The sequence below is a fragment of the Ammodytes marinus genome (assembly GCF_949987685.1).
Source record: "Ammodytes marinus genome assembly, chromosome: 2".
Taxonomy (NCBI): domain Eukaryota; kingdom Metazoa; phylum Chordata; class Actinopteri; order Uranoscopiformes; family Ammodytidae; genus Ammodytes; species Ammodytes marinus.
Window position 1 is genome coordinate 9,940,524 of NC_137231.1, and position 17,252 is coordinate 9,957,775.

The following is a 17,252-nucleotide window of genomic DNA, read 5'->3' on the forward strand; positions in this document are numbered from 1 at the left end:
GCTAACTAAAATATTGTACCTAGACTTTAAAATAACTTACTCCCAAATAGACATCTGTCAGATCATTCTGTACTTTTTGAAGAGATTTGCATTTGTTTTTCCTTAGTTTTAATTTTAAGTTTAAAATGTGGTTGGGAGAGTCACACCATATGAGCTTTTTCTAGTTTGGTTGAAAGCAACATGGTCTGAACCACATAAGATTTTTTTTTGACAAATAGTTGTGGATGATAAGCGTGTGCAGCAGTTTACTTAGGACTCCATGACAACAACATCATTTTCAAAAAGTGTTTTAATTTGTAAAAAATAATAGCACAAAACACAATAAATACAAAATAAATGCATTTAAACTTCAAAAAGTTTCTTCAGAATTTGGCCATAGTCCTGTTTTGTGCTATGTGAATGCTCCCTTTTTTGGTTTATAAGAGATAAGGGTTTAGGGTAAAATAAACATTATGTAAAGTGTCCCTGTGTCCAAGACAGCTATAGAGTCAGTCAGTTTTCTTAAGTAGAAATAAACCATATTTCCACAGAGCTGGGTATGTTTTTCTTTAAATGTTGAATATCTTCCTTTCCATCAGTCCTGTAACACAAATGGTCAGAAACAGACTTCCAAGGAGAGCTACACCTGTGTGTCCTTTTATGGCATGCTGTGAAGTCACTCTCCTTGAAATTGAATTTCCCCCAGGGGATTAACAAAGTATTTCTTCTTCTTTTTCTTCTTCATCATCATCTCCCTCGCTCTCCGATTCATCTTCAAACACAGCCTTGTTTCCTCCTGGGAGGGTGCATCTCCGAATTGCTTTGCAAATCTCTTTCTTTTCTTCTGCAAATGAAAAAAGGGACCATCAGTTCAATAGCCTTTTTCTTTCTACTTTTGGAAGTCTCAATTAAACCAAACAGCAATATACACAATTTAAAGGGAGGTTAAGTTAGGTGAAATTCTTCAATACACCCTGTAAGATTCATGTTCAACACTTGTAAACATTTAAAGTTAATGTTGAGATAATATTAAGTAAAAAATATAAAGAAGCAAAAACAAAAGGACAAGAAATATATAATAAATAAATGGACCCCTAGTGAATGAGCAGAGTTCAGCATTCAGATTATTTAATGATCTGAGAGAATTAGACCGATATTATTGTTATTAAGAATTAGATATTAGATTATCATTCAAATTCATTTCTTACCTTTGGTTTTACATGTGGGGAGCATTTGATGGAGCTGTTTGGTGTTGTATCGTATCAGAAACTTCTGACATGTTCTAATAGTTCCTGAAGCAAAGATAAACAAACAACAAAATTGTTGTAATTTTTCATATTTGAAAGTTTTTGAAAGAGAAGCATGTCTTATTATAGAATGTGTGTGTTGGAGTGTTTTTCTTACCTCCCACATGCAAACAATTCAGAAAACATGGGATATTCTGCTCATGAGTTCTAATGCTGGTGATGAAAGGCAATGCTGACCAGAGGAGTCTGTAACACCTTTTGGGGAAACGCAGGAATACTATTCCAGTATGAGCATTCAGATATTTCACTGTAAAAGAAGAAATAACAGTACTGTGAGAGCACATTCAATATAGCAATATCTTGAAAGTTCAGAGTCATGACTGATTATTTCTTGGACCAGTATCATCACCCGAGTGGGAGTAATATATTTCTCATGCTAAAGATAGAAATTTTGGAAAACGTTGACTAAGTAATATTCTGTTACCAATTAATTTCTCCTCATATTACAAGCAGTGGTGTACATTCATTGAAATAATGTACTTGAACTTCATTTGAATACTTCAATTTCTATCTTCTTGTAGGCTACTTAGATTTCGTAAGGAAATATAAATACCTTTACACACCATCACATATTCTCTAGACTATTTCAAAGCAACATATACATACAAAATATATGATCAGTATCATTTTTCAAAATCTGACCCACTGTTGCAACAACATTGGACAACGTAGTAAATGTTAACGCAGCATTGAGAATAATTAAAGTAGGCTAGGTCAACATAATACTCACACAGATTAAGGCCATTTAGGTGCATGACCACTTTTCCAATTCTGTATGTAGTAGGCGTATTCTTAATTTGAATTTACAAGAGCATTTTAATATTGTATTTTTTTGGATTCACCTATGTAAAACATGTATACAGCTTCCATCAATGCTTACAAACGAATCTGCAGAGAGCTGCCCCGTAGTCTCCATGTATTTGGACCACCGCTGCCTTCACGGCCGCTGAAACAGCTCGGTCATCCAGCAGCAACAGTTGTCGCCGGTCGGACACGTTGACTTCGCACAGTAAATACCTACCGACAAAAGAGGAGCCGTCAGAAGCAAGTAGTGAAAACAGTAAATGAGCTAATGGTAAACAGCAAGAACACGTTTTACCTATTCTTCACACGCACCATGGCAGCTCCTTTCTTCTTCTGCTGTTGGAACTTCCGTCAACAAATGTATCTGCCGCCCGCAGAGCTGATTTAGCGCCACACGCTGGACATTATCGGCGATGCAGGGTGTACTTGACATAAGACACTGGGCAGCACGAATTTGTAGTTATCTATGGATCAACACGAACTGTTTACGAAAACTCCAAAACACTAAAACTGAATACCTTATACATATCTAACTGAAGGAAGATGAAAGCTTGTATACTGACACATTTGAATAAAATGTCTAATTTAACTCAGAGCATTCGTTTAACAAGAAGTAACACCCAGTTGAAGAAAAAACGGGAAGGCCTGGGCAGTAAACCACTCATACCCTTTGGTAACTATGACAATCGCCAGCGTCCTCAGCCAATCACAATCTTACTTTTCCGTCTACCATACGCGTTTAACGCCATCTTGAAATTACACCCGCAGTTTGTCAAGTCGCTCCATGGTCGCTCCCACAATAAGAAGCGCAAACAAACTCTTTTCATTATTGCTACAGGGTCCGGAATGAACGGTTCACGCAACAAAACGGCACCGACAGTCAGCAAAGGTCAGACGGACGGGGACACCGGCTCGGATACGAGCCACAAGGAACGGAAGACGGGTGGAGGAATGCTGAAGAAGCTCAAGTCGAGGCGCAGTCACACGGAGAAGTGGCCCTTGGTCACAGAGGATGAACTCCGGGCTCGAGGAGGAGATATTTCCCCCGACAACGTCCTGGGACTTAGGGCTGTCACGGAGGGTACGTTTATGTGAACTTTGTGGTAATTTAATTCGGTTAAATTACACCGCTCAACCGGCACAATGTACAGTATGCTAATTGTAGCTAAGTGACAAGTTTTCCGGTCAGTTGTATGAATATATCGAGTAACCTGTTAAATTGGTCAAACGGGTAACTTTATAGCCTATGTCTAACTATGTTTTGAGTGGATATTCATATTGTTTGTGCCTTAAACATAAGGAGAGTAGGATGTAACCAGGGGAGTTGTAAGGACCCCCCAGGGATTATTGTGCTGGGCCCCTTGTCCTTAAAATTGCATTATTGGATTTATTCTGTCCACTTGGGGGAAGCCAAAAAGCTTCAAACCTGCTCAAACACGAATTATTGGGTCCTTATTAAGGTGATTATGCAAATATGTGTGCAAGCACAACTAAAATGCAAACTAGTGTTAGGTAATGTAATTAATTAATTAAGTAATTTATTTCCGCTTGATCAATGCAGGTCTATATCCACTCAACATTTAGCTTTTTATGTGCACACTTCCCTTTGGTCCACTGGTATTGTCATCACCTTCCACCCCTCCAGTATACTGCCCTGTCTGAACTCTATGAAGTGGTCAAACCCTGGGGTCTGCCATCGGACACCCAGTCTGCCTGCTCTGCCACAGTTGCAGCTATTGCTTAAAGTCACTCCCATTGTTTTTGGCCTTTTCCCGGACCAGACAACAATGGCATTACTTCCCTTTCTCTCTTACAACACTGTTGAAAAGCTGGGAGAATGTGCTATAGCATTACTCACCACCAATGCAAGTGCAAGTTGCAGGAGCAAAAAACAGTTATACAAACCCTAATGGCTCCACAAGTGCTATCACAGTTTTTTAAGTAAGGGCGAACCTTGGCGCTCCAATGTGTTTTGAAAAAAATAAATCGTATAAGTGTTGTTATTTGTAACTTTCAAAGACTAACTTTTTGTGAAATTGGACAGAGGGACCCTTTGTTTGCTATTTACAACCTATGTTTGCTTGTCTCAACATGAACTCACACTTATTTTTCACTTAACAGACTATCTTTGCAAACCTGAAGACAATATCTTCAGCATTGACTTTACACGTTTCAAAATCAGAGATCTGGAGACGGGAACGGTGCTGTTTGAGATTGCCAAACCTCCAAACAGCGGTAAGTGGCGTTTTTTACTTTTTCCGCTCTGCCAAGCTCAAACAATGTTCACAAATTGTTTCTCATGGAGATTAATTTCACTTGACATGACGTGTTTTCTTTTACAGCCCAAGTTTTGTGAAGTAATTACCAGGTTACACGTCCTGCTAAGTAACGGTTGTTGTGTCTCTGTTGTCACTGGGAAGCTAAATCCTTTCTGAGTTGAACAGTTTGGGGAGGCATGTGTACAGACACAGTGATGATGTTCTGTTATAGCCCTCGGGTGTCGTAAAGTCAACAAAGCCCTGAGTTACCAAACATGAGAATGGCAGTTGTTACCAGGGTTGTGCTTGTGTGTAGCTCCCACCACATTGTCTTATGCTCTATCTGGGTTACTTTTATACCCAGTCTGATTTATATAGGTGAACACTAAGTCCCATGAGTGGAAACAATGCTCAAAACATTTATATTGCTTCTATTTACAAGTAAAACATGCATGTAAGTACTATTTAAAAAAAAAAAAAAAAAAAACATCTTGATCATTTGACAATGCAATCATTTAAAAATATGTATATCAGCGAAGACCTGTTCGACAAACAAAATGTTACCAGTTATTCTGCTTTTTTCTTATCTTGTTAATTGTGAATGCCACTCTAAACCAGTTTTTCTGTTAGGTCCTGTGGAGGGTGAAGAGGAGGGTGGAGATGCTGACATCAGCGCAGGGCGTTTTGTGCGATATCAGTTTACACCGGCCTTCTTAAAACTGTGCACTGTTGGCGCAACGTAAGCAATTCGAACACAACTTTCTGACTAGAAATAACCCGAGAGCATAATAATTAGACTTTAACATTCGGCCTCCAAAGAGTCAACTTGTTGTTTGCTACTTTTTGTTACAACTAAATTGTAAATAAGTATTTTCCTGTCTCTGTTTCTAACCCTCAGCGTGGAGTTCACGGTGGGCGACCGACCCATTAACAGCTTTCGTATGATTGAGAGGCATTACTTCCAGGGACGACTTCTCAAGAACTTTGACTTTGACTTTGGTTTTTGCATTCCAAACAGCCGCAACACATGTGAACACATTTATGAATTTCCACAGCTTCCAGACGACCTCAGTGAGTTGTAGCCTATTTTATTATCAGCCACTAATGTTAATGCTATTACAGGCATATTTTCACGTAACAATCCATATGTCGATCTTTGTTTATTTCATGTTACCTCTCTTCCTTCCTACCTATCCTCCTTTTCACCTTCCAGTTCGCCAAATGGTGGCACACCCTTACGAGACCAGATCAGACAGTTTCTACTTTGTGGACAACAAACTCATCATGCACAACAAGGCAGACTATGCCTACAATGGTGGTCTGTAATACCTGAAGGGCAGAATGTGCGTGATACTTCCGAGGGGATTGTATTCCTGGATTACAACCATCCAAAAGCTTCTGTTTGGGGGCACAGAAGTATTCTCTACCTTGGGTGACATTCCTACCAACGTGAGCACATTCTTCTGAATCAACGAACCACATCTGCCTTCATTTGGAATCATGGATCCAACCATCAGTGCCTCAGAGGGCTCAGCTTCCTGGACTACTACAAAATGTTCTTTTAAATATTTCTGTTAAATCCAACTGAAACCCTTTTGTTCTGTCTTTTCAGTTTGTGATGAGTATCATGTTACCACTTGCCGTCTCTGCTGGTAAGGGACACTTTGAGTTACAGACATCTCATTGCAAAGCCTTTAGACCGTTAGTTCTACCTTTTTTATTTACTTAAGTATGTAGATATAATAAGTTGATGTTTGTTTTCGTTAGTGACAATTGTGTTTCCCATATGGAAAGGCGAGCATTAACTAGCTGTTTTACAGTATTGTTAGTCATAGATGATCATGTAGCACTAGTTGAGACATTGTTTGACTAAATATTGACTATCAGTTGCGAGTCATTCGGATTGGTCATGTCGGATATTTAAGCTTGATGTAGATTTGATAAGGAAATTAAGGTGGAATTATTTTGACTTAAATAACATGATTCATTTCTATGTCAAAACATTTTTCAATATCATTGGCTGTGGACTGGGGACTTATCTCTGTAACCTCTGCACACTGGGATACATGAAAAGGACAGGATGGCAGCGGAATCTGAGTTACTGGACTTTCTCATTACGCCATCCATGTTTACAACTTTATAGTCTGCTCTTTTTATTCTCTTCAATTTTTGTCACATGGTTATTCAATCCATTGAGGTCTTCCTGGTTTATTTGGCTCAACAGCACTGAATGATCTCTGGGAGCTGAGTTTGTCCAACAGTTTTGTACACCTATTAAAGTTGTCACTGCCCTGTGCTTACAATCCCTGTCGACCATCGATATACCACTGTCAAGCACAACATGCCGGCACAGAGGGATAATGCAGCTTATGCTTTTTTTAATGGGGCAGATACTAGGTATACTCGTGTCTTTGTCTAATCATGGAAGCCCTGTTTTAAGGACTATACTGGTGGTTTCGCCCCTTGTTTGTTACAATAATGTTTTCAGTATACACAAGATTCCTGTCACTACTTTCTAAACCTGTACAATCTCATGCAGTTTTCGCTTGCAATAAATCCTACCTTAATTAAGCATGCATTACTTATTTGTCTGTTGACATTTTATCAGAGTTGTCGTTTTGAATGGTCATTTAAGAAGCTGTGATGCATATCATCTAGTGAAAAAGTAGATCTGGAAAAGTTGAGATGTCCGACCTTCATTGAACACACCAACAATGAAGAGTTTAAAAAATGTTCCTTGTTTGTCTTGTTTGTTGTAGCCTACAGAAATTAATAGAAATCAAACTGAAAGGCAGGAATTAATTCCTTCCTATTGTAAACGGTCGGCTTGGCCGAACACTATAGTGTACTTTGCTTTTAAATCAGGCAGAAGCCCTAAAACAAGTGTGAGAATTGTTTTCAATACACACATTTCATGGGCTTCCAATCCTTTCTTTATATGTCCATGTTCCAATCCTTATTCTGTCCTCATCGCAAACTTCCTTGCTCCTTTACGAACTGACTACATTACCCAGAGTTCCCAGCTCAAAACAGCAGAACACATGCTTTTATCATGGCGGCGGCCACTGAAAAGATGGTTGGTGTTTCTGACGACTCCAGTAGCGACGACGACGAGGTGCTTAGACGGTGTCAGGAGGCTGTTTGGGAGACACGAACTGACATGAAGAAAGGTGCAAGTTTTTCTGTTATGTTATATGTGAGAGACGAATGGAACATTTCTGTTCAGACCGTTAAAATCCAGTAGAAAGGCCACACAGGCAGGGTAAGAAGTCCGTGCCTTACTTGAGCTTCATCACTGTCAGAAATATACATTTCTACGTGTAGTCGTCCTTAAGGCCAGGACACACCAGTCCGACTTGTTTCTACTTGTTCCGACTACGCAAAAAATGGGGTCGGCCGTTTCAGGAAGCTCCAGGCTTCCCGTCGCGGCCAGAGAACACACCAAACTGACTGCTGACTTTCCGTACGCTCTGTTGCTTGCGCGGGACGTAATGTCTCCATAACAGCAGGCGGCGCTAATCTGTATTGTGGCCCGAAAAAATAAGAAAGCCGGAAATGATGGGACAGCTCTCTAGAGCATAAACATTAGATAGAAATACGTATTTATATTTATGGACCATAAGAGCACAATTTTTAGCAGAGAGTGTCGAGCATGGTGTCGAGCAGTCAACAAGGGTTGATGCATGTGAGTACTCTCAAAACGAAACGAACAAACACATTAAAACGATGGCTAGCTGTTGTTAGCTGTTTGTGCTACCCGCCTCACTTCCGGGCTTCACTGATTCGCTAGCCCTCCACCAATCAAATTGCTCCAAATGAAAGACGGTCGGCCAGCCTGTCACCGCCGATTGAACATGTTCAATCGGCGGCGACAGGCTCAAAACAAGCCCGACGACCTCTACGTCGGCCGACGTTACGGCACACACCAAACAGATTCGTCTCCCGACCCCCTATCGACTCTACGACGGCGATTTTCGGGCTGGTGTGTCCTGGCCTTTACTGAACTTCAGAGCTTGCTAACTCCAGCGTACTAGTTTTAATACTGATTTTAACCTATAATTGACAGCCGTCAGCCACATTTCTAAACCACGGTAAACTATTTCTACCATTTTTTTTTGCACTACGTGTACGGTAAGAGCACCTAAAGTTGAAAAATAAAATTACCATTTGAAAATAAAAGATAAGTTACCTGACGACAACCTAACTGCTGCCCACTTTGTTTGTTGTAGATGGAGACAGCAATGAGCAAAAGTCAAAGCGGTAAGCCCAATGTCAGATTAAACAATTTGTATATTACTGTAAGCCATTTTACAGGTATCTGTATCTCCACGGTTTAGTGTAAAGTAGCCTTTATAAGTAGGCTATATTCCTGCAAGCTGAAACAGTACAAGTGTCCCACTTACAGCCACATATTCAATGTGTAACATGAAATGAAAATGGCAGGATTTGGATATTTTCTAATTTTGAATATTGTTTTGCTGTGCAACAGTGTCGTTGTCGCAGACCACGAACATGATGGCAACGAGCTCCAGGTCACCAAAGGGTTTCAAATACACGTCGCTAAAAAGTTAGGACATTTTCTTGACAAGTAAGTAACTTGTCTGCCCATAAAGGCTTTTCACTGCAACAATGACACATGTCTGACAAGAATAGATGTACATATTTCACACCTGACTCATACAATCCCTGTTATTGTCAGTTTGATTACAGAGACTGGAAATTCATCCCGTGTGGAATCAGAAAAATTTAATGGTGATGCTGATGATGAAGGTAACGTTTCTCTCCATTCTGGTACTTGTTTCTTTTAGGATAATTCTGCTATCTTCTCTATGCATGTAGGATCTCTTATCCACATTGTTTTTGTTGTGGTCATTTTGCAGGGTTTCGTCTGTTTTCTTCGTCAATCCCGGGACAGACCGCAGAGGAACCCCCAGCCCCTGTGAAGCGTCGGCGAGTTCCCAGCTCAAGGTACATGATCTTTGTTTTTTGTTTTTTTTCCTGAAGACCTTTATTAGTTTGTATTGATCTTTTTAATTTAACATCAGACATTTCTCTGTTTGTCACAGTGACAGTGACAGCGAGATGGAAGCGAGGCTGAAGGAGGCCGCTGTGTCCATCAAAGATCTCATACCCTCAATGTCACTGCCCTCAACACTCGCTACTCCCCCGGCAGAGGAGAAACTAAAAGAAGAAGAAGAAGAAGACGAGGAGAGCCAAGTTGTAAAGAAAAAGAAGAAGAAGAAAAAGAAAAAGAGGAAAGTGATTCAAGAAGACAGTGACAGTGCAGGTCCTCAACTTAATGCTAAGAGCAAAGGTGAAAACGGGAACTCGAAGGAGCAGGAAGACACGCAAGTCAAAGTAAAGCGGAAAAAGAAAAAGAAGCGTGAAGGAAACACAGAGGCTTTGGACTGAATCGTTCATTATGGGATGTTTCTTTTGTTTGTTTTCCAGTTTCCACTACAGTCCGTAGACTGTCCCAAGCTTGAAATGAGATGGGATGGTAAGATATTTTCTACAACGTTTTGAGTATATTTCAGGGAGCCATGTTTTTCAAAACACCCAGCAAAATACACGACAGGTAAAGTTTTTCTACATGGAAGCTTTTTTTAATTAAAAAATCTTTTCATACCACTGTTCACACAGGTTATTGTCTAAAAAGTTTTTACTATGTCATGAAAGATATGTGGGGGAAAAAGCATTTAGAGGCAGTTACATTTCAAAAATGCAGTTAACAACATTCAGGTTTCAACTTAATGCACAATTTCGGAATAGTACTAAACACTTTAATAAAAATACATTTTGGTGTTGATTTTCAGTTGATTGCTATATCAAACGTAAATCCTCTCTACTGTCGATCCTTGTTCGTGTCACAGCGTTTCAGAGAGTTTTTGAAACATCACAGCTGAATCGTCCGTGTGTGGCCCCTGACTCCAGGTTTTTCTGCAAATTTACGCCAGAGGTAGCTGTCTGTCGAAAAAACACCCTCAGGCTCCCGAGTCCAGCTGATAGTGAGGAGGCACTGCTTTGCCAGAGCAGTTTCTACTGTGCTGTAGAGACCATCTGTGTAGGAATGTAGGAGCTCATTTCTGTCGGTGAAGGTGAGAGGAGGTGAGGCGGATGACTCTCTGTTGTCTGAGAGGCAGGATACAGCTCCAGGCTCTCAGAAGAAGCTGTTGGCGACATAATAATAAAGGTGTTTATGAAAGCCTTCTTGGAAAATCCAGGCAAAGAAAGTACAGGCAGTTCTATAGTCCTTGATATATAGTCCTTCTATAGTCCAATCAAATTAAGCATGCAGACCTCAACCCTTACTAAAAATATTTGTTCATCTATGTGAGGGTTCAAGTTGATCCCCTGGTTTCCTGCACAAGACGTTGTAGAAAGGCAACGGGGAATTTAACTTGATGGTCTGTCACTAAAATCCCAGTCAGTAAATTGTAAATCTATTAGGTCAAATCTATTATCAATGATCATAGTCAAGTGTTGCAAGTATACAAAATTGGCGTAAATAACACTGGAAGACTTCTAACATCTATATGTTTGGGCCATGGTATGGGCTCAATCAAACACCGTATCAAATAGACAAACATCCAACTGGATTAATGTTACAATGCACTAGAGTCTTCTAGACAAACATAACTGAAACCAGGAGACTTTCATCAACACTAAAAGAAGCAACAATGATACATAGGGAATCTGCTTGGGAAGGCACCATGAGAAAATAGTGTTTTAATGAACTACTTAAATATGAAGTTTTTTTCTTCCTCACTTAAGTAGGCCTATAGTTTGCCACCCTGTGACATACAGCAGCAACTTAGCTTAGCATAAATACTGGAAACGGCTAGCATAGCTTCGTCCCAAAATGTTGAACCATTCCTTTAAGATCTTTGTGAGCACCTTTTGAAGTTTGTGATAAAATGATTAATCGCAGAAAGTGAAACGTCTCAAATTCATCGTAACGGTTTAAAATCAGAGCATTTTTCCAAGCAAATAATTGCTTAAAGCTGCCATATTATACACTTTTCGGTTCTATTATACACCATATTATATGGTCTTAGTGGTCCCTAATACGTTTTTCTTTAATTGTTTGCTGAAAAAAACTTTCAGATAATTTATTGTACTATGCTGATGTTCAGCTTATCTCACAATGGCCTATTTTTTAAAAAGAGCTGCAGCTCCCCTCGTAAATATACAATCTTTGATCTCCCCCCGCCCCCTGTCCGGAAGCAAAGCCAGATACGCCTCGCCCTCTGTCTGTCAGGGCTGTGGACCAATAAGAAATAGGGGTGTGGGCTGCACAGTGGAAGCTTCTGGCTTTCCAGTTTTTGAGGTCAGAAACGAGGAGAATTCTGACTGGAGTATATTGGGGGGGAGGGGTGGGGATTTCAGAAAGGGGGAGAGTGAGAAAAGGAGAGATTGTTATTTTTTAAAATATTTTGGCAGTCTAGGCACACCGTGGACCCATGGATATGTTAGAACACATTTAAAAAGTGCATTTAGCATAATATGTGACCTTTAAAAGCGGCTCACGCTGTCTCCAGCATCATCAATGGCCCCTTAGCTTGATTGTGTCATGCTGAAGGGTCAAATGAGTTCTGAGTCAAAGAATAAAGCAGTATTACAGCGGTGTACCTGGCTCAGGTGTGTGTGGCTGCATGTGTAGAGAATCATCTTGTAAAGGAGAGTCCGTCTGTTCCTCAGGATCTGCTGTCAGAATCTACCCAAAGCAAAACCAAAGTCAAGGACAGTTCTTACCACAATAGGATTATTCATGCTGTAAGAGCCCAGCTGACCCATCAAACCACATTACCTGTCTGACAGCGGTGAGGCTGGTCAGCGTCCCCAGGCCGCCGCTCTCAGCGATGACCATGGCTTGAGACAGCAGACTGGACGAATGGTACTGGGGCGAATCCAACTTGTTGTACACTGTAACCAAGAAACAGATGAGTGATAATTTGCTTAACACAATTTGTTGAAGCAGCCTTCGGGTGATCCGTGCATGGGTTTTATACTTTCTGTTTTATGTTCAATAATTGGTGTCATTTTGTTGCTGTAGCCTTACTGTGACATGGCAGCTGCGCCATGGTTGCCATAAAGGGACTGGCACCCATGTGACTCTGGAGGTGGTGGTGGTGGTGGTGGTGCTGCTGCTGTTGAGAGGCGTGAAACTGCTGCTGGAATGAGATGGGCTGGAGAGTAGTGAAACTGCCCCCCCCGTTGTTGATCACGGTCTGAGGCTGCGTGGAGGCTAAACCTGCCAATCAAACGGCAAAGACATTGCTCTCAGAATTGTTCTTTTGCTTTTTACATAGAAAAGCCAGGACGTAAAGAGAAAAAGACAGGGTTCTCTACCAATGAGAAGAGAAGACTCCCCCAGGCTCATGACGCTGGGCAGGGAGGCCATGATGAGGCTCTGTGAGGAAGCAGGGCAGGCAGACAGGCTGTGCAGCGAGGTCAGAGTGCTTACTGGGGGCAATGGGCCACCGCTGGACACCTGAGAACAGAGGAGAGCATGGTCACGATAGCATAAGTGCATGTACAGTAGAAAGTGCTCTAGTAGTACAGTATGAGGCAGAGGCAGTGCACCACAACACATGCTCTCACCTGCTTGGGGTGATGTGTCTCGAGGAGTGTGTGGCTGGGCTCCAGCTGGAGAGGACTGGCCACAAGACGTCCCACCCTCTCCCCTCCACCGCCTCTGGCCGAGCTGACGGTGTCGCACAGAATTTGATGGCTGTATTTCACACCTGGAAAGCAACAAGAACAACTCGTCAAGTCCCTCAACACTGACTTCGGTTCAGATAGAACACACACATCAGACTACTTTGGTTAAGGGTGGAGTCAGCAATTCTGAAAAAAAGGTTGTTAGTGGATTACAAGGAGATATTCACTGATTTTGAAAAAAATTAAAAGTGATTTGGACAACAAGCATTCTTTGGAATCACTGACTCCACCTTTGAGGCACCAAAATGGCAGCACAAGGTCACACATCAGTAGCAGGACAAGTATAGGCATATCCACAGGAGTATGGTGATTATTGTTTTTACATCAAAGGATTAAAAAGACAAGGAAGTCTAAAGATCCGGTATAGACGAGTCCAGCTTTGTCCCGAATGAGCGCTCCCACGCTCAGGCAGTTTTGATTTCATTCTTAAATATCAGTGTAGCTATCACCTGAAGGTCATTGGGGGTATTACCGTGCTCGGGACTTGGCGGGTGGTTGGGGTGAGAAGAGGAGGCATGTTGGCTGGTGTAAGGCGTGTCGAGAGCCAGCTTGTGACGGAAGGCCTCCTCTTTTCGACGGTTGGCGAACCAGTTGTACACCCGGACCTCAGTGACCAGGTTGGAGCCCAGGCCAGCAAGCTGGGAGGGAGACACCCCTCTCTGTATGCACTCTGCTCTGAGGGAGGTAGAGCACAGTGATATATGGCTTTACATTTTAGAGGGATCATGTAATGGGGGATATCCCTATTCCTTATTTCTTTGAAAAAAGGCCCAATGATTGCTCGGCCCTACAGTATGTACCCCCATCCTCAGGGCTCTGGCCCTTCTATAATTATCATAATGTGTTTCTTTCTTGTTTTGTTTTTTTAAGATAGTCTTTTCTGAGCTTTTTATGTTTTTTAATTGTTTTTGAAAATGTTCTGCAGGTAGGGGAGAACGGGGTAATCTGAGCCACTTTTTACATTTGCTCCCCTCTAAGGGAGCTAAAATGAGCTTTTACCCCAGCTTTGGGGTAAACTGATCCACTTACTTTTTCCACTCTGAAACTACCATAACAACACATATTGTAACAATAAGAATCCTGAAAGCTAGCCACACATTCCAGAACTAATGTCGGACTAGTAAAAGAATGATGGGGTTTGGTCAATTAAGCAAAGCAAATTTTCTAAACACTTGAAAGTAACTCTGAACAAAATCAAATACAACATATTATAATTCAAAAGGTTTTAATAAGATTCAAATGAAAGATAGAACTAGTTAGATTATAACACAATCTGGGGGTCAGAACACAGGACCCTTAGAGCCAGCTAGTGTCAGGGGGTCAAAGCATAGGAAAATCAGAACCAGCGAGAACAGCCTGGGACTCAGAACACAGGAGAAGACCCAACTGGATTATAACATCAGCCTGTCATACTCTACAACTAGGCCTACTCTACATTCCAGCCCTGAAGGTTACAGGGAAAGATGAGAAGGTGCTCTTTCCGTGTAGTTGCCCCAGGTCGTCTTCCTGGTGTATTTCCTTGGCATGATGGCTTTTCTACAATGTGTATGACATTAAAATAAAACATGTTATGTAATATTACATTAAAATATGTTTAAGACTAAACTTAACTTGTGCCTCAAGGTGGGGGAAAGTGAGACAGTGGCTCACTTTCCCCCACAGCATTTGGCTCACTTTCCCCCACCACCACAATTTGAGAAAAAACTACCTCTCTTAGCATTTCAGGCTAATCTTCAGTTATCAGCAACACATGGTTTCATATGTTGGTAGTTCATCAACACGTATGATAGAAGTTTTTCTATGTGAATACATTTGCTTTGGCACAACAGTTGATTAAGTTGACAGCAAGAAAATTTACTTTTACATGCAAAATACCTATTTTGGTGAAAAAAACATGCTTACCACAGCACCATGAGGTCCTCTCTTTCAGGGCCATGGGGAAATGAGAGGGGCTTGAAAACATATATCTCACATGACCACAAATGTTTTCCGTTGCCTAGATACAGGGGGTGGCTCACATTACCCGATGCCTCAGATTCCCCCGTTCTCCCCTATATTATTTTTTGCTTAACTGAGGGAACACAGGCATGCTCCCTAATCATGCACACTGTCTCTTTAAGAGATTTGCTATGTCACTAATTGACACAGGCGTTTTTTTTTTTTTGTATTATGACCTCACTATTCTGGCCCATGATTTATTTTTGTTTGGGTCAGACTGACACAGCAAAGGTAAAGCAATTAAATCCTGTTCTGTCATGGTACCATGATGATGTGTCTCACCTGTTGCATTCCTCCACTAAACCCTCTCTCTCATCCTTGCTGGGGTTCTTCTGCCGGTCGTAGGCGTGGAAGAGGATCTGCAGGGATGCTGGACCCCATTTGAACCTGTTCCTCCGGCCCTTCCTGATCTCCTCTCCTTGCTCATCCAAGGATCCAAGGCCATGTCTAGCATTGGTAAATTCTGATAGAGAATGGTAATTTTATTTATTTATTTAATTTAATTTTCCTCTTTTCCAACCTCTCTCTCTCAGTCTCAAACTCTTAAATAACTGATATGTAATGCATGCTTCAAAGCTGAATCTGGGCTATGTGTAGCTCCATAGCCGCTTACTCACGCTGGCTGATCTCGCCCTGCTTCTTGAGGTACCAGGTGTACAGAGCGGCTCTCTTCTGGCTCTTCATGGGCGTACCCTTGTTGAGGTGCTGGGAGAGGTGGGACTGGTTGAGTCCTGTGGACTCCACCACCTCTCTCTGAGGGAGGTTGTGCTGCTGCATGTAGCTTTTCACAATTTTTGCTACATGCCACGGATCCCCTCTATTAGACAAAGACATCATGTTTGAGTGTACCTGCCTACTTTTATATTTAAGTGTATTTTAGTTAAGTTGACATACACATATGTATTCCTTTTTTTCATCAATATTTCTGGGTATTTCTAACAATTACATTCTTTCTATAAAAGTGCTTGACAGCCACAGTGTGTGTCACAACAGCACACGTAAAGCATGGCCACTCAGAGGGAAGTAGAGAGGGGCTTATTGACAGAGACAGATAAGGGAAAGCACACAGGGGCAAAGTCCAGTCCTTTCAGATCACTGGAGGGGAAAAACGTGTGAAAGGTTTATGAAGCCTAATTTAACGCTTTCTAACTGTCAGGGCAGACAAAACATACAACAACTCAAATATAACCGACTTTACCACATTCAAATTCAGCACACAAACCATTTTAGACAGCAAAATGTCAGCCACCTTCTGAGTATTTTAATAACGTTCACAAGCAATACACATGTCCGATAAAGCGTTGTTCAAATATCAGTCAACAGGCCTGGAAAAATTGCAGGCAGAAATACCACTCATGCGTTATGTAAACAAAGCCTCATAGGACCAGCCCTTCTCTATTAATCTTCACCTATGCATGTAGCTTATTTATTAAGAAATGGCCTGAGAATAATGATGGGGCAGGGTAATTAGTAACTAGCAAAGGAGGAACCCTCTTTAAATTCGCCTCAGAAGCCACACTGCAGAGAGAGAGAGACTGAGAGAAGGAGGGAGGAATTGGTAAAGGGAAAGAGAACTGAGCTTAAGGAGAATAAGAGAAAAGAAGCGATGTCAGGTAAATAGTATTACATCAAAGGTGCTAATTTCAGATATACACTAGGTAAAGAAAAAACATTGAAAAAGAAATCAAGGCATTTTCTACTTTTACCTGCTCAGGTCCTGTGTGAAGAATAGCAGTTAGTGAGAGGTTAAGGTAAATCGTATGACGCCATGGAGCTCTATGGGACCTACTTACTGCAGTAGCTGGTCAACTTTAGCCCTCAGTTTGGCCGACTCCTCTGGGGAAAGCTTCTCCAGCTCTCGGAATATAGGTGGCGGGAAATCATTTTCTCCCTCCTCAGAGCTCTCTCCGTCACCCCTCTCTGTCTTCTCTGCGCCTGCACTCGCCCTGTCTTGCTCCAGTTCCCCCACGGCTTGGACCAGGACGTCCCGGGACAGTCCGGATCCCAGCAGGGCCCAGATCAGCTGCTCCTGCAGGGCGGTCAGAGGGCTCGGCCTCGCCATGGCCGCCCCGTCCCTCTCCTCGATCTTGTCCTCCATTGCCCCGACTCCTTTACCTCGGCAAACAAACACTGCCGTCGTGTGCACTCTCACGCTCAAATGACAGCCGGGCAGGCAGCGTTA

At 41.8% G+C, this 17,252-nt stretch overlaps 4 protein-coding genes across 4 annotated transcripts; 2 read left to right on the plus strand and 2 right to left on the minus strand.

The window, feature by feature from the left end:
- Window positions 1–271: 271 nt before the first annotated feature.
- On the minus strand, window positions 272–2,432 carry pop5 (POP5 homolog, ribonuclease P/MRP subunit). Its single transcript, XM_080040089.1, has 5 exons — window positions 2,386–2,432; window positions 2,167–2,303; window positions 1,384–1,533; window positions 1,188–1,271; window positions 272–823 (listed from the first exon to the last, which is right to left on the minus strand). Exons 1-5 carry the CDS (start codon window positions 2,403–2,405, stop codon window positions 690–692), a joined length of 525 nt encoding a protein of 174 aa, XP_079896215.1. The 5' UTR covers window positions 2,406–2,432; the 3' UTR covers window positions 272–689.
- Window positions 2,433–2,867: 435 nt separating this feature from the next.
- unc119b (unc-119 lipid binding chaperone B) lies at window positions 2,868–6,914 on the plus strand. The gene is made up of 5 exons (XM_080041609.1): window positions 2,868–3,171; window positions 4,212–4,325; window positions 4,979–5,087; window positions 5,247–5,419; window positions 5,562–6,914. Exons 1-5 carry the CDS (start codon window positions 2,937–2,939, stop codon window positions 5,672–5,674), a joined length of 744 nt encoding a protein of 247 aa, XP_079897735.1. The 5' UTR covers window positions 2,868–2,936; the 3' UTR covers window positions 5,675–6,914.
- Window positions 6,915–7,130: 216 nt separating this feature from the next.
- cUnh12orf43 (chromosome Un C12orf43 homolog) lies at window positions 7,131–9,984 on the plus strand. Its single transcript, XM_080044654.1, has 6 exons — window positions 7,131–7,518; window positions 8,578–8,608; window positions 8,838–8,936; window positions 9,048–9,118; window positions 9,229–9,316; window positions 9,415–9,984. Exons 1-6 carry the CDS (start codon window positions 7,401–7,403, stop codon window positions 9,758–9,760), a joined length of 753 nt encoding a protein of 250 aa, XP_079900780.1. The 5' UTR covers window positions 7,131–7,400; the 3' UTR covers window positions 9,761–9,984.
- Window positions 9,985–10,387: 403 nt separating this feature from the next.
- hnf1a (HNF1 homeobox a) lies at window positions 10,388–17,168 on the minus strand (the record flags this gene model as incomplete). The annotated part of the gene is made up of 10 exons (XM_080051851.1): window positions 10,388–10,518; window positions 11,981–12,065; window positions 12,159–12,274; window positions 12,411–12,602; window positions 12,701–12,842; window positions 12,953–13,095; window positions 13,545–13,747; window positions 15,353–15,533; window positions 15,688–15,887; window positions 16,864–17,168. 10 exons carry the CDS (start codon window positions 17,166–17,168, stop codon window positions 10,388–10,390), a joined length of 1,698 nt encoding a protein of 565 aa, XP_079907977.1.
- Window positions 17,169–17,252: the final 84 nt, after the last annotated feature.